This window comes from Sturnus vulgaris, chromosome 1, assembly GCF_052056855.1.
Source record: "Sturnus vulgaris isolate bStuVul1 chromosome 1, bStuVul1.hap1, whole genome shotgun sequence".
Taxonomy (NCBI): Eukaryota; Metazoa; Chordata; class Aves; order Passeriformes; family Sturnidae; genus Sturnus; species Sturnus vulgaris.
The window spans coordinates 16476969-16495106 of record NC_142243.1 but is presented as its reverse complement, the minus strand read 5'-3'; the positions used below and the strand labels follow the sequence as shown (position 1 = coordinate 16495106).

Here is an 18138-nt window from a genome sequence, read left to right as displayed (position 1 = left end):
GAAGAATTTATTTCGTTAGATAAATTCTGGTAATTGATTTTCATATGTTACTGTATGTAATAGTAATTATATCATCAGATATATTTTTTCTTCTACCTTAACAGAGTTTAGGAGTGGAGACTATACCACCTCCATGCCCCAAAGTGTGCAATGATGAGTTTAGCTTTACAGTTGGTTTTAAAGACTTAAATGGTAAGTAGTCAAATGGACTCTTTTCATGCCTTTTATGCTTGCTTAAAATACTTCACAGCAACAAATGAGAAGAAAATCTTTACATACCCTTGATCAAAAATGGCAAACCAAACAAAAGAACCCTGTTTTGCTTGAAGGGAGGTATATTTTTGTGTCTCAATTTAGGAAACTTGGAACAATTTTTGGGGCATTACTCAGTTTAAATAGAAGTCAGACTTTTAAAAATGGGTGAGTGTAGAGGAAAACAAAAACCGAGAAATCTCCCAAATAAGTTTCTAAAATGTAACCTTTTTAATATAAAGATTTAACTTGATGGAAGACAAAGTTCCTCAGTGTGATGTCAGAGCTGTGTAAGTTCAGTGGAAGTATCAGCTTCAGCTGCTTCCACTTTTCAGGGCTTTTTCTCATTTTAATTTGCTCTGTCACTTTTGCATGTGCAGCTGCTTGCTGAGGCTGTATGGCAAAACAAGTAAGGGGATTTATATGAGTCTGAAGAACCCATCCTTTGATTTTGTTTGTGATTGGGTTTTTTTTGTTCGTTGTTTGTTTTTGTTTGGTTTTTAGTTTCGGGGTTTTTTTGACTGCGGGCTGGTTGTTTGCATTAACCTGAGTTGGTGTTAACCTCTGGTTTTGTCCCAGGAAAAGTTCCCTATTGGGCTTCCTAAAGACTATCAGTAAAGTAGGTGAGCTATGTTATTAGAGAGGATCATAAGCCAACTTTCCCACTGTAAAGAAAAACTTACTAAGTACTATATTAACATAACAGGGAGATTAGAGTAAACTGAGGTGGCCTAGTGACATGTTCACACTTAGTCTCGTGAATGACTATTCTTTATTGGACTATATTAGCATTTTTGAGTGTCTAATTCAGTGCTCTCTATCCCTCTCAAAATCTCGCTTAAAAGTTTTTCCAGTTTGTGACTTATTTATTTCTTAACTGGACTCTTTGGAGAGATTTTAACCACTGGCTCTGTACAGTCTTGGAGAACCCTTCTCTTCTAGAAAGCTGAATGATCCTACAGGGTTTTGCACCACAGTATCTGTTTACACCAGGGCTAGTTCAAACAACCACAAATTACATGTGAAGTTCTGGTATAGGATTTTATCTATTACTCTGTCAGAGTAGAAAACAGAAAGAAAAAGTTACAATGTTTCTGTCTGGTTTATAAGACACTTTTAAAAGCTGCGTCCTGATTGTGCCTTGCTTAAAGGATCCTCAGAAGCGTGTGATGTACCACCCATGTGATATGTCACAGATCACACAATTACTGATGTACTACAGATGATACCATGCGGTTTCTTGTGTCTTAATATTCTTTGATTCTGCTTCATTTTAATTTTAGAGTTGTAGAATAGTAATAATATATGGAGGTATTTTTGATCTAGGCCTCAGTTATGTGGTTTGTTGTGTGCTGTTCCAGAACTTGTTAAGCATTTATGTGTGTGCTTACAGGCTAATGGGAGCTCATGCAATTTCTTACATTCATGTCACTAAGCATGTACCCAGTAACCTTGCTGGATCAGGGCCATGTTTTGTAACATCATACGGGCCTAAGACTGTATCACTGGAACTGAAGCTTCCTGTCCTGTTTAGTTTGTATTTGTAGAGTTCCTTGTACTCTGAACTTCAGTATGACCAGATTAATGGCAGTTCCAAAAGAACGTTTGTTTCTTGAACCCATGATGTAAAATGTTGTTTCCTTTCCCATAACCCTGTAACCATGCTTTCTGCAATTTAATCTCTGCTGAACTGGAAATAGTGCTTTGCATTGCACTCACTCTCTGACACATTGTGTGATTTTCTTTACAGAATCGCTAAATGCCCTGGAGGACAAAGACCTGGATGCTTTAATGGCTGATCTTGTAGCAGACCTTAATGATGTTGAACAGAAAACTTCACAAGCTCAGAAAACTTCTCCTTGCAACCAGCAAAGTACAGTTACTGAGCCTTCAACAGGCTTGAATAATGACATTTATTCTAAAGTAAGTCCTTATGTTACCATTACTGGACAGTTTGGGGATGATTTGCCCCCTCCACCTCCAGACCCTGAGCCAGAACTTCCACCACCACCACCACCACCTCCTCCTGAGCCACTTACTCAGGTAAGTCTGGGTGAAACCTTATTCTGAGCATTCACTAGTTCTTGTCATTTTGCAAGTGGTATTTGGCACTGGAACACCAGTGGATATCATGGTAGATACATCTTGGGAAGGTTCTGCAATGATGAAACGTGCACGAGCTCTGGAGTGAAATTTCTACTGTTGGCCTCAGCAGTTTCTGTTCTTCCTTGACCTATTGCCCATTCCTTCATCTTTCTAATCATCATTTTGATAGCCCAATATGGGCATAATCATTGCAACTAGTTTATTGTAGCAGAAAATTTATTGAATTTTTTTAAGAAGCACTGATCTGTTAATATCTTCTTATAGAGAGCTTGGTTTTGGCATCAGTGCAAAGCGTGGCCAGTCATCTCCACTTTGTGAAGATGCCACTATGTGTGTTCATTGCAGTCCGTGCTATTTGTACTGATGAGAAAATTTTGTGGATGTTTCCCAGCTCCATCTCTGGCCTAAGTGATTTCTTGCAATGGGGAAAGCTGTTCAGTTGTGTAAAACTCAACATTTGCTAGGTGACCAGGTGCAGAGACAAGCACAAGAAGTGCCTCTCCTAGTCCTAACACACTCTTCTTGGTCTTGCCTTTGAAAGGAAGTAATGAAGACTATCTGCAATAGGGGACAAATGCTTTTAGGAGGTGCCAAAATTATCAGTAGGTAACTATTTATAACTATTTATAAACTAATGACTTACCTGTATCTAAAATTTCAGACTTAGCACAACCTCCTACATGTTTGCATTTCTTGCAGAGCTGTTTTAACAACTGAAATAAAATGTGATATTTGTATTATTTTTTTGATGTGAGGTTGTGGAGCGGTAGATAATGTGAGAATTCTCTGTCACAGCTCTGTGAGGAGAAAGCATTAAAAAAGTGATACAGCCCCCAAAAAATGAATCTGAAATAATGAAATACACAAATATATCTCTTTCAGTATTCATGTTCAGAGTAACTGTGATTGAGAGACGATGTTTACATTTAGGGAAGGGAAATATTTTAGGGAACATGAAAAGTATCAGTCAGTTTTGCTTAAAACTGTGGTCAATTCATTGCTGTTTAAAAGCCCACACAAACTGAATATGAATCACTTCAGCATCACTGCTGCCCCTGTGTTTGGAATCATACAGCAGACGTATTCAGCAAAAGGAAAGAAAATTGGATAGGAAAATTGAATATATCTGATGACATAAAAAGTGATTCACTAGATAAAGCTTCATTTGATGCATAGGACCTTTCAACACTGTTTGAAGAATGAAACTCATAAACATACGAAGCTTTGCCATTTTTCTGCATCTCAAAAGTCACGTCTCCTTCAGTTGAACTGTTCCTCTGAGACTGAGCTCTAATGATATTCCCTGGTCTCTTTCCAAATTCTCGGAGTGTCAGAGAAGGATAGGAACAGGTTGTAGAAGCATTTCTAAGGAATATAGTGACAATACTTTATTTCCTCATTGAGGCATTGGTTTGGCTTTTTCCTGCAGTCTTTGCCTCATTTCATGATACAGGTTGTATTCAAGTACTAATGACATACCCACTGTGGTTACTGTCCACATTAATGTCCACAGGGCTATCACACAGGTTGCAATGTGAATGATGGAGGTAATAACCATTAAAAATTAATATGGAAAGAATTTATTTCAAATTAATAGTTATTGTCTTGATTAGTATTTGTTTTGATGTGACATTTCTGCTCAGTAGGATGAAATTCAGCTGTAAGTGGAATGTGTTTTATGTCATCAACATCCACATTCCTGTTAGCCAGGATTCTTGATAAGTGATTCTTGAACCAGTCAAGGCTGAAGTTTTGTTTAACACTGCTGGTTATCCACAGTAAAATACAAACAGTTAGTAATTCCCAATGCCACCATGATATTAAGACCTTATTTTCTAGCCTTTAGGTATGCCAAAATAAAGAAGTATGGCCTTTCTTTCAGGGAAGCATAGAGCTGACTCATAAGTTTTCATCAACTCTGACATTTCTTTTTAAAACTGCCCTTAAGCTAAATAAGGCTTCTTCATTTGCTATTGACGTAATGAATTTATGTGCTTTTATTTAAAAATCCAGAAAACGTCATGGTCATACTGTAGTGGGAAAATCCTGTAGCTTGTCAAAGCATTTCTCTAACACTGCTAAAATTTTGCATCTGATAGCTTATTTCCTTTTTCTGCATTAAGTCAAAGCTTATGAAACCATGAAGGGTGTCGGGTGAGAGCTCTGTTGCACAGATTTATACAGTGTGTGAACTCTGTTCCACACAAGTCACGTGCAGGTGAAGCCTGAATTATACCTGCCTACAGTTTTCATCAGAAAGCCTGCCCACACCACACTCTACCGTTTTGGTTAAGATGCTTTTCCTGCTTGCTCCATAGAGGTGGTAAGGGGAGGGCCCCAGCATGAGAGCCTGTCTGCTTTTCCCCTGTACTACAGTCAGCCTCACTGCAGCAGCCACCTTTGTGCCACTGCTTGTGTTCAACTACAGAGGCTTTTTTTGGATTCTCTAAGTTTAGCACTGCTGAGCTATAGCAATGCAAATTTCCACACCTGCAGAAAAAAAAAAAAAAAAAGAGATATTTTTAACTGATTATGTGGTATTTATAGTGGAGAATTTGATAGCAAGAAACATACTTGAAGCAGTGATAAAACAAAAGATGTTTAGTTCAGCAGGAGGGATGTCAGTCAGAAGTACTTTAGCTACTGTTGAACATGCCTCGAAACTTTTCATGAATAAGATGACCTTCTTTCTATGATTGTATTTTATCTCAGTAACAGAGAATTGATGGTAATGCTTAGTTAGGCTTAGTTCCTTCCAAGTGCATCTTCCATGAATTGCAGCCAGTTCTCCTGGTGCAGAGATCACTAAAAATTATGACTTTAGGATAGCAAATGGAGACTGAAGGTAGCAGAAATCTTGTGTGGAAGCAGGACAGGAATCTTCTCCCACAGTCCTTGACTGGAAGTTGGTAGCTTGTGAGTAGTGTAGCACAAAATCCTACCCCTTTTAAACAAAGGAAACTGTGAAAGTAAGAGAGCAATAGGGACAGAAAAAATCACCAGAGAGGCAAAAAAGCAAAGACAAGACAATATACTAAATATCTTGTGTCTTTTCAGGAAGAATTAGAGGCGAAGGCTAAAGCTGACAAGATTAAACTTGCATTGGAGAAACTGAAGGAAGCCAAAGTTAAAAAGGTGAGCTGTAAAACAATAAATGCTACCATAAGATCTACCACCTAAATATCTGTTAACATTCTTCTTAATAATAAATTTCTTACTAAAATTACTAGGTTTTTCCATGTCTTATCTGTAAAGATACCCTCTGAAGCTCTTGTCATTCACATCAAGAGAAGTCTCTGGGAGAATGCTACCTCCAAGAGACTTATTTTTTAGAGGACTTGGAAAGTGCTGCCTCTTTTTCTTTTTTTCAGTGTTGGAGCAAAACCCACTGATAAGTTGCTTTAGAGAAAGCGGTGTGTGCATAAAAATGTTGCTTACTTATGCTTTGCTGATTCCAGGAGTATTAAACTTTTCTTTATAATGGATGTGGATTTCGCTAATCCCTATTAAATTAATGAGGGTCTTCTTGCTAAATCTTTTCACAGCAGTGCAGTAATGTACAAGCATAATAGAAATTATTTTAGACCAACAAATTAGAAAGCTTCCAGCCAGTGTCTGCATTGTTCTGCAATGTGCCAGTAATTATGCCCACTCATCCTAAACTAGTGTTGCATCTGAACTCAGCAGAAGCTGAAGGTGTTCAGTAACTCTGAATAATGGATGTTAACTACAAACAATCATGACCTTTCAGTCATGCTCAAAGAGGATGGGAAGTGTTGTAGCTTGCAGAGCTTCTAGGAAGAATGGAAGCTTTCAACAAATCTGGGGATGTCCAGACTTGAGATGGTTCCTACAGAATACTTTATGTTCATGCACAAATGCTCCTTCTGGGAGAATGTCCTGGGAGGATTTCACCGATGTTGACCTTGTAGAGCTCTGTAACTAAAGTTCTGACTGCTCACTGGTCACCCTCTTTTCCTTGTAATGTTAGCAATTCTCCTATGGGAGACTTTTTTTTCCGAACTTGTGTTCCTCTCCTGAATATTTGGAAGCATATGGTAGAAGTAAGATTCAATCTTGTGACTGTGTCACTATAATGAAATTAGTGTGTCATTCTTGAATTCTAAATTGACTAAATATTGCCAAGAAAACTGATTTTCACTCTTTTACTGAAAGCAGAGGATAGAGGGCAGGGATGATGGTGAAAAGCAAGCTCACAGTCTGGACTTCAAGAGAGCAGACTTTGGCTTCTTCAAAGGTCTGCTTGGAAGAGTCCCATATGGGACTTCCTGATGGAAAGAAGGGATCAAGAAAGCTGGTTAATATTTAAAGATCACCTCCTTCAAACTCAGGAGAGTTCCATCCCAAAGGAAGATGATCAGAAAGCTACTTGACCTTTTACACAGATTGTCTCTACAGAACCAAAGTTTCTTATGCACACATTTTAAAATAAAGAGCTATTTAGACAAGACTATATGGAAAGTCCTCCCCACTCACCAGCAATGTATGGACCTTGTAGAGAATTATTCTACTATTTTCAATGATAATGGAGCATTTTAAGTACTTTCTTATAATATATTTCCAGTTCTGTATCATATTTTATGTACTTCAGCATTTTCTTGCATTGTTCCTCTCTAAAGGAAGTTCACTCTGTTTCTTGTTTAACAAATACTTCACCATATAAAGAAGTAATGGATGTCTTAGGTTAATTCGGTCAATGTTAATAACTCATGAGGGGAAGAGGAGGGGCACTCACTGATCTTTTCTTTGAGGTGGCCAGTGACAGAACCTGAGGGAATGGCCTGAACAGGCCCTCCAGGGAAGTGGTCACAGCAGCAAGCCTGACAGAGGTCAAGAAACATTTGCACAATGCTCTCAGCACATGGTGTGACTCTTGGGGTTGTCCTGTGCAGGGCAGGAGTTGGACTCAATGATCCTGATGTGTCCCTTTCAACTCAGCATATTCTATGAGCTCATCAGTTTTCTTATTGATGACTGTTGGACTATGGCCCATCTTAGTACAATCCAATTTCAGGTTATTCTGTTGGCATGGCAAGATTCTTCCATTCTTTTTCTATTTAAAAGAAAATTTTCCACATTTGTAGCTTGCATTAAGGGCAATCTGTCCTTTTGTACTTGGTTTCCCTATCAAGCATTTTTCTTAATTGCAGATGCAGTAGATTTAGAGAAGAGATTAACTTCTGCTTTTTCTTCATAGCAATTTCACCTTTCCTGAAATTATGCACATGACAAGGCTCATTTTTATTTTTAGAGAAAAGGTCTTTATTTTGGTGGCATTAGAATGTGAAAACTTCGGAGCTGTTTTATTCTCTCAGCTTGCTGGATGCCTTTGAATCAGTAATAACCTTCAGCCTTTATCTTTCTTATCTGTGTTAGCAGATTCAGACCAGTCTTTTTCTTGCTTCTGAAATTAACTGACTCTTCTGTGGCTTTGTTCTCAGCTTGTTATCAAGGTGCACATGAACGATAACAGCACAAAATCTCTAATGGTGGATGAGCGTCAGGTGGCACGGGATGTTTTGGACAATCTCTTTGAGAAAACCCATTGTGACTGCAATGTTGACTGGTGTCTGTATGAGATGTACCCAGAGCTGCAGATTGGTAAGTGGTGTAGTGACATAGCATACAGTAAAGACATAGAGAGCTGGTAATCTTGAAAGATCAGGTAATTGTTGGTAATCTTGAAAAGATAGTAACATTTCTTCTGCCTATTCCTGGCATTGGAACATCACAGACTAAGCTGAGGGATGCTGCAGGAATATATTTGGTCTATTCATGCTGTATAAATGAGCCCATTCAGCTGCACTCTGACCTGCAGAAGGCTCCTTGCTTTTCACCATTTCCATGATTTTATTTTACACAAGTTGAAGGAGCCGTGTGAATTTCAAGGTGATGACAAACTGAAACACACCAGTACTCAGATGCACTTTTTGAAGAGAGGATGCAGTGCTGGAGTGCTGTCAGCAGGCATGTGTAACATACTGGCCAAACAAATGTCATTAAACAAGACTGTGAGAAGTGTTTCAGTCACTTCTAATGGTTTTCATTTGTGGTCATCATTTTCTTCAGTGTAGCTGTGTACAGAATATTGCTCTGTGAGGGGGCTGCAGCTCTGCTGATGGTCAGTTATGACTTATGGAGGAATTAACCTGGCCTCCAGGTCCTCGGAAACAGCTGTGAAAAACTTAAAATTGTTCTGTGCAACATAATAATGAGGCTGGTTTGAAAAAGACTTCAAGGTTTATTTCATTAAGAACAGAGTATTCTCTAATTGTGAAATATTTCAGAATCTTTTTATTTTCCAGACTGGAAAGATATTGACATCAAAAGGAGAAGGAAAATTGCTGCAACTTTCTTTCAGTCACATTTGACCTAGAGAAATGGGAAATTGTCAAACAGCCTTTAACAGTCTCAGTTTACAGTCTCTCAGCAGAGATGTGAAAATTCACTAATAAAGTCAAATATCAGTATTACACTTTAAAACAGCCCCAGGTGTAGTCATTCTGCTAAACTAAATGATAGAAATTTAAAAATAAGTGGAAATAAGCCTGACTGGTTATGAGCAAGGAGATGCTCATCTGTTTGTAAGAGTGGTGCAGAAAGTTACTGCCAATCTGTTCTTCCTACTTGATTAAGATAGTGGTGCTGCATTCTTTTATACCTGCTTACTTAACTAAGGAAAGACTGGAAATGTCATTTGACCCTAGAAATCTGATTAAAGTCACTGAATAATTTTGGAATATTTTCCTATCTTAGAAAGTTGCTCCCTTTTTTGTCCAGTGTGACTTGGACAAACATGTCTGAGTATTAGGATGATGGCACATAAACATACTGTTTTCTGAATCTCCACAGTCATTAAGAAGAATGTACTTGTGTTTCTTCATAATCTAGATAGATATGTGAATTTCCCATCATGCAATTAAAACTGAAGGGAGATCATTTGCTACAAACATTAGGGTTAAAGGTTAGAAATTTTTTGTAAAAGCTACGTGTGCTACTTTAGTCTCAGCTAATGCTAGATGATTTTGGTTAGTGTTAGGTATTGGTATACAAATAACAAATCACTCTCATAATAATAAAAAATATTTTAAAAGCCAGGACAGAAGAAAAGTCTCAAAGGAAATAAACTTGTATCTGGTTCAAGAAAAAAGGAAAAATCTATTAACTCCTGATGCAGTGATCTATTACCAGGTCCAGATCTGCTAAGGATGGAGCCTTTTCGTTTGCAGAAGGCAGTTTCAATATGAGTGGAATGGTACATGTTCTTTCTTCTACTTCCAATGCACAGCAGCATGCAGTTAATTTTGTTCAAAATCAGAACAATGTGAGCCATTCTTTATTTTCATCAGGATACTTCTTGGCTGCTCTAGATAGCTTTATTACTATCAGCACAAAGACAGAACTTTTCTGCACTTCATCTTTCTGCCTGCTTTCCACATTAGTATTAAAGAGAATAAAATTATGTTTACTTAAAAAGCAAATCTGAGCAGCAAATATTTCTTGTTGAAGGTCCTACTACTTTTGTATCACAAGATCCTTGAAAAGTTGTCGTACATATATGGTTATTTTGAAAGATTATAACTGTAAATAAAATAAACTATGGTTTAAAATTAAATACATGTTAAATATCACACTTCCAGTAGTGACATGGTGATGTAACACTAAGCTGTACGTACCAGCATCTATTTTGCTTAGTAAAGACTATTATAGTCTTATGATAGGCATCCAGATTTTTTTAGGTAAAAGTAATTATTAAAAAGACCCTCTTGAGGATGATAAAATCACATTTTTCATACAAAAAAATCCTCGTGCAGCAAATGAATGAACAAAAATAGATGTAGCAAAAAATAGTATTACTGCCTGAGAATTGTTTCATGCCTATCTTGAACTATAAGGTAGTGTTCACACTTCAAACCATTAACAGGGTTTTATATAGTACTTTCTATTTCTAGTGCATTGCAGAAATGCCAGTTGCTAAATGAAGAGTGTTATGTTGTTGGTATTAAAAGTTACCATGTACATGTGAATGGGTCTTGAAGCTAATTTCATTCTGTGAATTTAATTAATACACAAAATATAGGTTGGATGGGATGTACTAAACCCTTGTAAAAAGTAAAGACTGTTAAAGAAAGCCTACAGAATTTTGCTGTTACCTCCTCTGATGCTAGGTCAGTCTAGGCCATTGGAAGATGTGATCACCACAGACCACAGAAATGGGAGTATGGCTGTTCCCAGGAAGCTGCCAAAATCCTACTGAAAATTTGAGTTAGGTGAATTTCCTATCCCAGTACTGAATTTGTAGAAAAGTGCAGGTTGGGACCCTCCAAAATGTCCCGTGAAGTTATGCTGAATTCCTTTTCCTTTAGAAGAGGTTTTTATGTTACCATTGGGCAATCTTTTATAAATGAAACTGGAGTGGAAGAGATCAGAGTTACCTTATCTCAGCACACGCTGTGGCTTTCCTGGGTGGAGGGCTGGGGTTCAGAGCAGATCAGGAGAGGATAGAGCTGACATTAGGTCTCTCACATCCCTGGTAAGGTTTTTAACTACAAAGATGCTGAGTGAACCAGTATATCTTGACATCAGTTCTTAGTCTATCTTCGTATTTTCTCTGTTTTGCTATTTGTGGTTTTAAATACAGTTGCTTGAAACCAAACATTTTATTTTCAGTGCATAGAATTCTTCCTGCTGACAAAAAGCAAATCTTCACTGTAAAAGAAGTAAAGCAAAAAGACAAATAATTTTTTACATTTTTATTCAATTAATTAGCCAAAGTTTACGTATACCCCTTCTCCTGCCCCCCCCCCCCCCCCCAATCTGCATTTCTGCAAACCTTCAAAAAAACAAAATCAATCAAAAGCAGAAAGCCATGAAAAACATGGGTGTAACCATCTACTCCTGGTGGGTCACTGCTTCCATCCCTTGCAGTCTTCAAGCAACAGCACAGAGATGCAAGAGGAATCCAGGAGCATGGCACAGCTACATAAGGTGTCTTCTGTAGCTGCTTTGCCCTTCCACGTGACACAATTTCATGTGAGTTTTGCACCCATCTGTGCAGTGGAAAAGAGTGCTGGACTTTCCAGCCCTGAGTGAGTGAACATCAGATAATGATTTCATTCTTACACAGAAATTTCTGCAGCCTCAGGAGAGGGCAGAAACAGTTTGAATGTCTTACATTATCTTCTCTGTCTCTCCAGAAAGGTTTTTTGAAGACCATGAAAATGTTGTTGAAGTGTTATCAGACTGGACTCGAGACACTGAGAATAAAATTATGTTTTTGGAAAAAAGTCAAAAATATGCTTTATTTAAAAATCCCCAGGTAAGTAAGCTGACATGGTATTGGGTAAGAGTCTAAACTAAGGTCATTTAGTCTGCATGCTGCTTATTGCATTACAATTTATTTTCTGCTCTCTCAGTTCAGAGAAAGCAAAACTTGTATTTTCAACCAAAAAACCCACCAGGATGTTGAATGCAAGGATTTGAAAATTAGCGTTTTCTGCTTTTTTTTATTTTAGCATCCTGTTTGTAGAGGTAAAAACTGTAGTTCACGTCCAGTACAAGCTGCTGCTTGGGTCCAGCTCTTAGAACTGGGTGAGATGGCACAGCTGTAAAAACCTGGCCTTTGTTATTACTACAGCTTCTCCACTATTTCTGCTGATGAATATCAACATTTCCTCGAAGGCCCAGTTTTTGCCAGTTGTACATGAAACTTCATAAAAGGTATACTGAATACTGCAGAGTATTTGCTGGATTTTGTTTATACTGAGAAGAATTGGGTTATCATAACTTGTGCACAATAACTTTGTAGACGAGGGTCTGCACACTGAATTGCATCAAATTATTCAGATAGGTATATACACAAATGGTTTTATTTCTTGTATTATGTGGTCAAACCTGTATGTACAAACATCCTGGAACAAACAGTTGCTGGATTCTGGGGCAAAGATCTTTTCCCCATGTCAGCTGACTGTTAGCTCACTGAGCATCTGGTTTGTTCCTAAGGGCCGCAAGAGAAAAATGAGCAATTCAGCATTGCCCAAAAAAATGAGTCAAATGTGTAATTTGGCAGCAAATCTCACCAAGCTGCTCATTAGGAAGTTGTTTTTTTATAGAATGAGCCAATGTTTCAAATAAAACCTGCAGAAAAGAAGTTTTCTTCATTGACATAAATATCCACAGTCAGGGAAGGAAAACTTATCCTGCAGTGTACATGGATTAATATTGATTTTTAATATGAAGCAGAAAAGCCAAGTTTGGAAATATAACATGGTGGCTCAAAATGTCTTCCTTTCTACAGCACATAAACCTACCCAGCAGCAGAGGTTCAACTCCACATTTGGTACATACACTGTAGTGTTATTTGGGTAAGTGGCTTAGAGCAAGGCTCTGAACCTCAAACAGGAAGTAAAACTTTGATGAATATTCTGCTCTGATGAATATTACATTTTGGTTGCAATGAAATTTAGAAATAAACGTGACCTAAACCAAAACCAAACCAAAGTGTAGCTCTGTCCTCATGTCTCAGCTGGATCTGGACAAGTCTGCAGTCATTGAGCTTTAGCCGCTCTGTGATAAGCTCTAAAATGAACAGTGTAAGGAAACTGCATCAGTTGTGAGTATCACACTGTTGAAATATTTTGCCAGCAATAAAGTTTGACCATCTGTCAGGCATGGTAAACTCAAACATTGCGAATGGGGAAAATAGTACAGTCATATCAGCACGTTGTGACAGAAAGTAATCAGTACTGTACAGAGCTCACACTAAATACTGAAACATGGTAAAATACATGATCTGCAGTGAGTCTCTGAAAAGGTAAACTGAGTGGAAATGCTGAGCTGGGGGGATAGGGTGTGTAATTACCTGGCTAACTGCTTACAGAAACTATGGTGTAACCAATGGGAAACTGAAATCTTGTGCTGGGAGACTGTGTGCTCAGTATATTCAGCCTCCTTCTAGCTCAGTCAAGGCTGCCGTGTTAAACTCATTTTGGGAGTACACAAATTACAGAATGCTTTTTTTGACACACCCAGTGGTGCTCATGCAGCAGCAGTAATTCCTTGTTTGTTTTATTTCATGCTCATTCTGTTGGAAGGGTTTTGTGGAAATCTCACCGGTTTTTAACTTGCAGTTATTTTTCTGGGGAAAAAAGGACTCAAATTCCAAACGTGACCAGGTGCCTACAGTTAATTCTTAGACAAATTAGTGATACAAAATTTTAATCACAAAGATTTGACACAATTAAGGGCTTTAAAAAAATCTCATAAAGATGAGCAGATGCCTTCCTAAAACATGTGGACCTCTGAAGAAGGTCTGTGACCTGTGCCAATGTTTATTGTTTCTTTCTGTGAACTAGTTATAGACTGATTTAACAGCAATTAATTAAAAGTGTTTCATTTTCTAAGGGGGATTTGAGGTTCTGAAATGCAAGTTTTTTTCTCTATGTGCTAGCAATATGTTGTTGATTTAATGCCCATGGCCTTTTTTGAAGAGATTGTCATTCTTGTCATGCAGCACTTTGTAGTTTTTCTGCAGCTTTGTTTCTGAAGTATTGTTTTAAAATGTTTGGAATACTTTTTAAAAAAAGCTTCGATAAAATTCTCAGGTGTCCCCTTCGCCACGAAGACAGGCACACTTTTGCCCTCTTCTTACTGTGATATAATAGACCCTGCAGTAAAAGACTATTCCATGAGTGCCACCAGTGACTCATCTGCAGAGAGGGAGCATCACAAGTCTGTGACTAAAGAGCGAAACAAAAATAGATACTAGTACCTGAGCAAATAAAGAAAACCTTTATAACAATTGGAAAAGTGATGCTTTGTCATATGGTTGAGTGATGCTGGTTTTCTCTTGAAAGGAAAGGTTCACCTCTTTTCAAAAAACTCCAAGAACAATTCTCAGCTAAAACATACTATAAAAAGAAGAAAAATGAAGGAAAACAGTTGTTTTTAAGGTGTAGCTGAATCTAAACTCCTTGCTTTAGATGTTGGTCATGCTCTTAGAACACTGTATTTTATTTCTGTTTGCATGAATTTCCATTTCCTGTGTTTTTCTTTTGATAAAATCAAACAGTGCAGGTAATGCCACTTGCATGTGTTTTTGTTCGTTTGTTTTCTTATTATTGGATGCTATTTATGAAAATTTTTGGAAGTCTGTACAGTGAGTATTTTATGCTTCTGCGAAAATGTATGTAAGCCAAAAGCTAGAGGTACACCTTCCAAAGGAGAGCCCATACACTGAATTGATATTTTATTTCTTCTGAAGAGCTAGAGTTCTCAACAGTGTCAGAAGGAGGTGGAGTAAGGATTTGTAATGTCTTTCGTAACAAGACAGCTATAGCACATTTCATGCTTGAATGTTTATCTACTGTCCACCAGGTGATACTTAGGTTTTTCACCAGCTTGGCCACATTAATGAGTTAAGGTTTCCTTTTGTCTCCACTGTTACCCAGTGATGAAAACATGAAAGGGTGGCAGGCAACCTGGTTACTGAGTATGCTGGCAAAAGTACAAAGAAATAGAAGTGAGAAAAGGGAGGTATTTTTCACTGTACTCCCATTGTTTAGTAGTCTTAATTTTTCTCTCTTTTTTGGAGTTTCAAGGAGCTTTGCCTTTAGCTTCATGTATTTTTTTACTGTTATGATATTCAGAGCAATTACAGGTATCTTGTAATACTTTTAATGTGCAGTTTTCTAGGGGACACACCATGATAGGAGTTGCAGATATGACCTTGTTCTGTTTTTTCTGCACAAACCATGCTGCATTGAGTAACAGTTGCAATGATCTGAAATGGGACATGAGCTGGCCAGTTCTTGCATCATATTGGATGCAGGTTGGAAGAGCATAAGCAGGCAGCCTATTGCTCAAAGAAGCTTGTCATGAGTATGAAGCAGCTGCCTTGTTTTATGCACACTGTTTGATCTGTGCTGTTGTGGATTTTTCAGATCTTCTGGAAAATCATTTTCAAGAGCTTGAAACCAAAAATACAACCTAAGTGTAAGAGGAGGCAGAGGGAGCATGCTGTTCTGGAGCACCTGTTTTTCGCCATGCAACAAGTAGTTGCTGCTGCATTGCAACTTGGATAGATCTGTGTATGAAAAAAAAGTGAAAGGTGTGAGAGAGGTGCTGTTTCTTTTAGGAAATTCATTTTTTGAGTATAGAGACATAAACGCCAATCAGAGAGTTTGACAGTGCAGTAGTTAAATACTGTTTCTATCATGAGCCAGGTTTGCTTTGCTTACATGCCAACGCCGGTGTTCCTGGACACTACTGAAAACACTTTCTGTCTTCCACTGTTTGTAGGTTATACAGTGCAGAGAGATACAGCCTGATTTTTTTTTTTTTAACCTGCCTTTCCACACAAAATGATAAGGCTGTGTTCCTAAGTGGAAAGGTTGTATGCATAGACTTGTCTTTTGAATGTAAGAAATAGTTAATTCTCAAATCTGTAGCTATATGTAGAAAGCTGCCCTGCAGCTACATCTTATCCTATTAATGACCTGACATCCCAAACCAAACATACATTTCCCAGTGGTGTCCTCACACAGAAAAGAGCTTGCCTTTTATCATGACCTTTGACTACTGGACTTGAAATGACCTCTTCTGGACATATGTGGTTTGCCTCCTCTAGGATGAGTGCTTCTGATCAAAAATAGAAGACCACACAGTGATGAAACAAGGACAATGTTCAGTCTGCTCCCCAGGTTATTAGCCACTGACAAATAATAAGTACAATGTACTTCCAGATTTCAGAGCAGAGACATAAAGGCGGTAATCAGTAATAAATGAAGTGTGTGTTGACAGGGGAAAGACAGCATGTACATCTGTGTAACATTGGGTTAGGTGACAGGGCCTCGTTTCCCTAATGAAAAAGCTGTGGCATTAGAGATCCAGTATGGATATCCTTACAATCTTTCACTCTTTACAACTGATTATGTCAGTACAGGGTGGTCTGGGCTTCTGCTAAATAAATGCCAGATGACTGAATATGAACCAGTTGTAGTTAGAGGAGCTTTGTTTTTGTATTATCAGTCCACAGAAGGCTGACTAAGTCAGATGGATGATCTCCCCACTAGTAGTAAAATTGATGAGCCAAACCTTGTTGAGACAGTGATAAGGTGTACTTACCTTGATAAATCTTCGTTGTGCATTTCAGGGGTTGTACTATGTCTTTACAATGACCTAGAGAAGAAGCCTTAGAGCTTGCATGTCCCTCTATTTTCCAAATCCATCCCAAGGTCTGGAGGCCCAGCCCAGCCTGACAGTGTCCTCTGCAATAGTACTGCCTGTCAGGAAGAGCTGTTGCACATGCATGGATCGCTGGGCTGCAGCTGCTCAGAAGTGGGTTTTGTTTTGAGCTGATTTGGGGTTTTTTACACTCTGAATATTGTCTGTAGATGTAATTGCAAAGCTGTGGTCCTTAGTGTTTGCTTACCTTCAGCTGTGGACTAAAAATATGTGCAGGCAATCTGAGGCCAGCTGCATTTGCTCGGATAACTGTCTATTGTATTGAATGTTCAAGTTTCTCACACATAGACATGGCATCTGCATAGGCCACATTGCAGGTGTCTCTGTTTATCAGCTCCCCTGTCCGACTTAATGTGAACTTTTAAGAAAGCAGTTTTTAAAGAACTGGTTTTGAGACCCAGACCTCTTCTGCTTCCTCTGCTGGTGTGCCTCCAAAAACAGTCTGCTCTGAGGCTTGCATTCTGGCAGGTGTTCACAGCACTGTTTGGAAAAGAAGATGTGGTTGTGTGGAAGAGCAGGACTTCACTTCAGATAAATTTCATTGCTGTAAATGTGGTCTGCTGGCAGGGCAGATTTGCTGCTTGTTTGTTTCTTTCTTATACTATGGCAACAGCCTGTTCCTTCATTTACACACTTCTCACTTGTATTTTGGTAATGTTTACATTTATGTTGCAGTTTAGGTGTTGAGGAGTTCTAGGCATGTAAATATGTTGTTACTTCCTCAGTCTTGAGACGTAAAAAAATAGAAAGAGATGAAAAGCCAGATAAACTGAAAAACTGTATACCACAAGAACTCTGAATGCAGGCTTTTTGGCATCAAGGTCATGGATCCAAATGCTACTTGATGCATCTATCCTTGATCTCCCTGCTTCCTTCACACCTTTACAGTCTGCAGGCAGCCGGCTCTGCTTGTCTGGCCCTGCTTGCTGTGGAGCAAAACCACTGCACATGCTCCAGCACACAAATCCTAGAATCCTTCCCACTTGTCAGAATTTACACATATGTCCAAGTGCTGTTCTTTTGTCCATCTTACAGTGCAGATGGATGCAGATTGGTTATTGGTGTTTAAGAGTGGATGAATTTGTTTTTATGGTGAGCATGTCCTTGAGGCACTGTGGTTCCTTATTCGTGGGGCAGGCAGGCACTGGGTCCTCTGAGGGCATCTGCAGCTTCACAGAAATAGAGGAATGCAGGATTTATTTTCATTAGACTGGAGCACAGCTGCCAACATACCATGGTGATCATTTCTTCAGATTTCTTCTAGATTTTTGATCAGTTTCTTTACTGCAAAAAAAGTACTTTGAAGAGCATGAGCAGGGGTACAAAAGTATCTTTGGATAAAGGCTTTGGCATATAAGCACTTTAACTAAAACATGAGAACTAAGTTATATCCAGAGTGCAAGATATGAAGCATGCAAATTACCAGATTAAGTTGTAGGGAATATGCTTTGTAGCCTTTTGATACTGCATTGTATTCATTGTATATCAGCATGCAATCAAATGTTAGGTTCTCTA

General features: G+C 38.4%; 1 protein-coding gene across 3 annotated transcripts in view; it reads left to right on the top strand.

Annotated features, from left to right (window-relative positions):
- APBB1IP (amyloid beta precursor protein binding family B member 1 interacting protein) overlaps positions 1-18138 on the top strand; it is a 79395-nt gene that overhangs the window by 35108 nt on the left and 26149 nt on the right. For all 3 annotated transcript variants that reach the window (XM_088160215.1, XM_088160205.1, XM_014882180.2), the window contains 5 exons: positions 105-192; positions 2003-2295; positions 5416-5493; positions 7821-7980; positions 11577-11698. In XM_088160215.1, coding sequence (XP_088016341.1) covers positions 105-192; positions 2003-2295; positions 5416-5493; positions 7821-7980; positions 11577-11698 — 741 coding nt within the window. The remainder of the gene's footprint in view (positions 1-104; positions 193-2002; positions 2296-5415; positions 5494-7820; positions 7981-11576; positions 11699-18138) is intronic.